Genomic DNA, 6695 nt, shown 5'->3' with positions numbered 1-6695 from the left:
CCTGGCAGCCAGGTTATTAACAGCCAAATTGCATCTTTATTGATGTATACTATTGATGGCGAGGTTGTAATGTTTAGCCGGAATCTTGAAAGAAGTAATAAGTTTCTTAAAACAGCTGTGTAATGGTACCGATGACATTACTCTATGTTGTACGAGCAGTAACAACAGCCATTCTGAGGGGAGCGATAATTATTATGTACATACAATGAAGAATAAGGAGGCATTAAAAGTGTAAATATTGCATTTTAAAACCTAAACCTTTGGCCAATCCCATAGTAACTTAGCCAAGACACAAACCATTACAAGGTTCAACCGTGTGTTGCATACATTTAGGGGCAGAGAGAGTGCATTGTTCTTGAATGCATACGTTTCCAATTTAGCAATGAAACGATGAGATACCTCTGTCGATTCTTTGTCATAGAGAGAAATTAGTTTGCTTCTTTTGAACCGATTTTTGGAGACAATCAAAAGAGTTGGTATAATGACGTCACAATTTAGACGTGAATTAATAACTAAAGTTTTTAAGGTTGACCTTTTTAGGAGCATACAATTATCTTCTTCTTTTTCCTATTTTTGGGGAAACGATCTACACGCAGGAATACTGGTTTATTACAAGCTTCCGAGACATATTACAATAGCATCACGCAGACAGTTAAATAAGTCAATTGCTTGCTATGGGTACATGATTGAGTTGGAAATCGATTCGATCCGGTCTTGTGGGAGCGAACGCATCTATCGAATCGACCAACGGGCCATCTCACCGTCAACTTACTAATAACGTATTAAAGAATGAAAATATACTAGAACACACACGCAAGATGAGATTGATAAAATCAAGCACAAAAGGAAACATTTTGGAAACATCAATTTGCTAATACAAATTCATGGATCGTGTTTTTAGTTTGACATTGTGTTCTTGTCTAGTCACTGAAAGCCAAGCCCACAGTTGGTACAGGCATCGACAACGGTGTTGAGCCAAGAAGAAGAAGAATTGTGTTCTCAAAAGCAAAATCCATCGTACTCATCCCGCTACAAAACAAAGGATTCTCCATATTTATTGCATCGTTTGCTTCTCCTCAAAATCAAACGCTTCGCCTCTAACGCCGCACAAGATTGCAAGGCAACAAGGAACCAACAGAAAAACACACATCACAACATACACAGCTTAGTGCTCACGTGTTTGTTTTTGTTTCTCAATATATCTGACCCCCCTTTCTTTTGCGCCTATTACCACCTCTCTCCACCTCTTCCTTTATCACACTTGCCGCTAAGGAGGGGCCTCCTTAGCTCCACGGGAACACCTCCTCGAACAGTGCATCCTTGACCACCTCGCTCGCAATCTTGGTGAACAGTTTGGCCAAATTCTCCTCAATGCCGCCCTTCACCTCATCCAGCAGCACGTCCGGATTTTCGTTGATCGCCTGGTTGCCGATCATCTCCAGCGTCGGATCGCCGTTGAACAGATTCTTCAGATAGAACCGTGCCTTGCCAAACTTAACGCGCAGATTGATCGGATTGAAGCGGAAGTACTCCTCCCCGTCGACCGTTTCCGTGTAGAACGTCAGCTTCAGGCTTACCTTGGTGTCGGCTGGTGTCGTTCGGGGGAGAGGGTATGGGTCAGTACGATTGAACACTAAACTCCTTCAGCCGCGTTACTCACTCAGATTCACCTGCAGATCACCATCGCCATTGATCTGCAGCACCAGAATGCTCATCTTGAGCGAGTACTTCGAGTTGACCTGCAGCTTCGGCAGCAGGATGGTGGCATTAATCTGTCGATTGTCAATATCGGTTCTAAAACAAAAAAAAGAAAAAGCAAACAAAAAACAATTAGCCCGATCTAGCAAGCGACGAACCCGTTCGCAACGCCAACGCCTACTTTAGCTTCTTCACGATGAAGCCCGTCTTCTCGTGCGTCGCACCGCTGATCCGGAAGTTGGTAAAGTTTGCCTTAAAGTTTTCGCCCCGCTCGATCGTCAGCCGGTCGATCTTGATCGGCTCGAGCGAGGTGATGGTGAAGTTTTCGCCAAAGTCGCCCGTCGCTAGCCGCGGTCGCAGCTCGTTCACCACCTCGATGATGCACTGGTTCAGGTCGGTCGAGTTGCGGGGACAGGCACGCAAACGGTAGCTAAACAAAATACAAAGGGGTTGAAGAGAGTAGCGGTTGATTAATCTGCTTCAAACGGTTCGCTTCCGTTAAGGTGTTTAAGTGTTGGATGTGCCTGTTGAATATTTATAACTTCACATCGATCGACTAGCCGAAGCGAATTCGGAGTTAAGTTCCGATTGCAAACACTTCTCATAGGAAGACTGTATTTCGCATTTCGCTTCCTATTATCAGACTGCTGTGCTACTTGTTTTGGAAGGTACTTGAAGTTCACTTAAAAACCCTTTCAGTGCACTTGTTTTTTCTCCACCACATCCGTGCTTAATTATTCCCCGAACGGCTTGAGAACGTGCCTCAACCACGCAACACAATAGCCAACCACAAGCACGATTTACTCCAATTTGTTCCGATTGTTCCGTATCGCTTCTAATCAAGCGCGAAGGGCACACGTACAGACGAAAGGGGATACCGCTCAGCCTGAACAAAGTGACGATTATGTAACACTAACGGTTGAGCAATGGTTTTGCACCCAATTTTCTTTTCATTCGCTTCCGCTAGTCGTTTGGCGTCGGTACAATTATCAGGAAAGGATACGTACGAAACACGGCACCACTGTAATGCACCGCCAGCAGGACAAGCACGGCGGCTAGCGCTACCGACTGGGCGGCACGATTACTGCTCCACGCTGGTTGCTGCATCGTAAGGCGAATCTCGATCTGCGACAAAACAATAAAAAAGCAGCAGCAGCAACTTCTACCTCTATCACACACGTCCGTATCACGCCGAAAAGTGGCAACCCGAAAAGCGTATAAGCACCCGCGCTGTGAAACCGTTTGCCGCACGTTCGCTTGCCGCAGAACCTATCCGTCACGCGCACTCCGACCGAGTGTTGCGCATCGTTCTCGCGTTCGCATCATTTTATAGACACGCAGACACATCGAGACAACGGGCGCGCTCAAACAATTGGAGCTCGCGGTAGGCTTACTTAATTCTAACGCTTCACCTCCCCCCCCCCTTCCACCCAAAACAGAGGCTTGTGAAGCACATCATAATTTGCGTGAATCACACACGAGCAGTTCTGTCCCTCCCCCCGAAATGAGGGATTTTTATGTGGCGCTCGCGCAGGGATTACCTAGGGACGGCATATCAAACCCCTTTGCGGTCTGTCCCTTTCTTAGACTATTATCACTTGGCGCTTGAATGGTTTGGGGCTTATGGAAGGTACGCAAAAAAAAGGTAGCCAAAAACATGGTTAGTCCCTTTGCTTTTTTTTTGCCGTCGGAATGTTGCTTTTATCCGGTTGGCAATTAGCAAGTTTGAGCAGAGGATCGGCGTAGAATGAAAGTGATCGTTTGAGTTAGAATGTTTGTAACCGGTTACAGTATAAGATCATTAAGCGCAGGAAGAGCTTTCGATTTAATTATTGGACTTTCAATGTGATTATCTAAGTTTAGCTTCCCGCTCCTACAGTAAGATCGCTGTGCTTTTCGCCTTGTTTCAAAAAATGCTAGCAAACGTACGAAACGGCATGCTTTCGAAAGAAAGAACGGCCCTCTATCTTCCATTTGCGATCAGCTCTTTGCGTTCTCCATCTGATCGCGGCCCCAATGTTTGAAGAACAAATTAGCTAGCAGCGCGGTGGAACAGTTTTACGACCGTCTAGAACACCCTTGCCGAGAAGGGAATGAACGACTGCCGAGCGACTCGCGTACCGACCGACTGACTGTCTGTTTATTGTAGGAGCTTTATTTAATTTTCTCCTTTCTCGTCGCAATTAAATGGGGGGAAAAGATCACACCTTCCAGCACAGGGAGCATTTACAAGGTACAAGCATTCGTTGACACATTCGTTGGTACATTGTTTTGTTCCGTATGCTGGTGTCGCTTTTTGTGCTCCACGTGCCTCTTTGCCAAGCCGCACAACGGGCTGAACGGGCGGTAGCGATTGCCAATTGCATGTCAAAAGCGCTATATCTTTTCTTATTTACAATGATGGCAATGGGGGCCCCTTTCGCACATTGCGTGCACCGAGCGATCGGTTGTTTCCGGGCATCAATCAAGAAAGCGAGGAAAGAGGGAAAGGCAGCTGACGCGTCTCAGAAAGAAAACGATATTCACCCACCATCCAGCCGCGTGCGGGGGCTTTGAGACACATCATACGCACAAGAGCCGCGCAGTGTCTGCCACAACAAAGCTGCCCAGCTGCCAAAATGATTTAATATGTGTTGCGGAAAAAGGAAACGAACTCTTCATTCTCCCCCAGCAGCAGCACTGTTCATGTGTGGCTGTGTGTCTGTATCTGATTACCCCGATCAGGTCGGAAAATCACCCCTGCTTCACCTTGAACTTGACTCGGATTTTCGGTTCGAACTTGTTTGCGAGCGCGGAACACACAAGGCTCCAGACCGCGCGAGAGCACACCCACCATTCATATAAAAACATACACACGAAAGACTTCAATGCCACCGTAGCAAACGAACACCGCGTGTGTGTGTGTTTTTTTTGTGTTTGTTTGCTCTTGTTTGTGTGCTCTCCTTTTGCTACTCTTCTCTGGCTCGCGTGTCAGACTTTATAACGGAATGCATTCGGCAACACTCGAAGCCCAATCGAAGAAACACTGCTGCTCCATGGGGAATTACTTTCCGTTTTATGAATTCATCCAGATATTGCAACCAGTTTACAGCATAATCAGTGAGTAAATTCCCGACCTTCTCATACAACTACTTAGGTAGTGACAGGTGACAGGGTACAGGAACTAGCACTGAAACGGGGTAGGGTAGGGAAGTATTTCCCGCCACGCCGATTAGCCGATTAGTTTCGCATTGCAGATTATCCAGCCGCGAAACAGGCTGGCAGCTTAGATTAGTGCTTGTAACTAGTTTCGCATGCCTGTTTCGAGAGCTCAAACTAGTTTCCGTGCACAACCGACAGGTGCGGTAGAAGAAGAAGCAGTTCTATGTGGTTTTTGTATCATTATTAAAAAAAACATCCATTTTTATCTTGTTACTCGCTCATGTGATGTTGAAGTGATTTTTAAGTGTGTTGCTTATCGCGCACTTGCATGAGTAATGCTCTGATAGCTTGTTTATTTCTCTGTTGCTTCTGCAATATCGTTAGCTGGATGTGATCGTTGGCTGCTTTTAAAATATGATCACCGTTTCCGTTGTTACACATTTTTTCTAACGATGTGTGATGTGTGCGACGACGTGCTTGAGCGGTGTCGTTGGCATTGACTTGGACGTCGTCTTCCTTAGAATGAGAATAGTGTCGTCCGCTGCTTTGTACGATCGTACGGTTTGCAAAACATCACGCATCGTCAACTTAACGTTCTTCAACATTGTTTGCGATGCTCGAACCGGATAAGGTTACGTCCATCGCAAGCAAACAAACAGCAAGTTAATTAATGTTTTAAAACAAACAATCGAACTGTAACATACTTTTGTTCCTGTATACGAACGCAACTGATCGACACAGCTTCCCTTTAGTGTATCAGAAACCATATTGAGAGAAACATCGATTCTATTCTATCGACGTACCAATTAGGCAAGGGAGCGCGCATGTTTTATCGAACCAGGAACTGCCTGCAGCCAACCGCCCGACACACACAGACACACACACCGTGTGAAAACTCTAGCGCCAAGATCACGATCAAAATCGCACCTCACTCACTCTCACCCTGTTTTGCGAGCGAGCGAAAGAGTGTGGAAAAACTAACACACACACACACACACACTTGCACTTTGCTGGCCCAAAACACAATTTCACAGTGCTGCCTACCGTCCCCTGGCCAAGCGATCGTGAATAACAATGATGAAGCAAACAGCAGGTTGCAGGGCTGATGATGATGCTCCCTTCTCTACCCTCGCTACCTAATGTTTGGTTTAGTAAATGCAAAAATGATCCCTCCACGGCCCCAGAATAGTAAATATAAACGTATAAGCAACAACGACGATAATCACGCCTGCACCAAATCATGCTTGGGAAGCCTACAGTGCGCTTGTTAGGCTGCCCGCTGTGTAAAACATAGCATTGTGTGGACGTAGCAGCTACCGATAATATGCATTCATCCGATTACGCGATTGCCGGTCTTGATGATCCACCAGCCCAGCCCCCTCCTGCAACAAAACCACAAATTGTGCATTTTTATTATCCCCTCGTTGGGAGGGTTGGGTTGGGCTGAATTAGAGCTGATAAGGTCGATGAGCAAAGGAGCGGGAAAGCGCACGCGATACTTCCACCGTCTGATTAGGAATGGGGCGTATGCATATCGTACGCAGTTCGATGCGCATCTTGTGGATAAGAAATTATCCTCATTAATCTGTCAGTGACGGGGGTCAGTCAGTGTGACCGGGCTGGCTCTAATGGAGCTGACATTCGTTTGCCCCTGTTTGAAAAGGGGGGAAGGAGCTGGCAGGTGACACAGAAAACGGTGAGGTGAAGAAGGTGTTGTGGTGTTTCCGATGACAAAACTAGACGATACAGTGACCATCGAATGGTTGAAATTATGCCTGACGGACAGAATGTATTCTGTAAGAATAGGGCACGTCGTTTCGGAAACATTCACAAATTCTTCAGGAGTTCCCCAAGGC

The 6695-nt window shown here is 46.3% G+C and overlaps 1 protein-coding gene across 1 annotated transcript; it reads right to left on the bottom strand.

Moving 5' to 3' along the window:
• Window positions 1–1030: 1030 nt before the first annotated feature.
• On the bottom strand, window positions 1031–2128 carry LOC121603213 (the record flags this gene model as incomplete). Its single annotated transcript, XM_041931913.1, has 3 exons — window positions 1031–1588; window positions 1661–1794; window positions 1880–2128. Coding segments are annotated over 3 exons (688 nt in total), but the record flags the coding sequence as incomplete, so codon positions are not given.
• Between the last annotated feature and the right edge of the window lie 4567 nt (window positions 2129–6695).

The sequence above is a fragment of the Anopheles merus genome, unplaced genomic scaffold (genome assembly GCF_017562075.2).
Source record: "Anopheles merus strain MAF unplaced genomic scaffold, AmerM5.1 LNR4000927, whole genome shotgun sequence".
NCBI lineage: Eukaryota > Metazoa > Arthropoda > Insecta > Diptera > Culicidae > Anopheles > Anopheles merus.
This window is presented reverse-complemented; position numbering and strand designations above follow the sequence as displayed.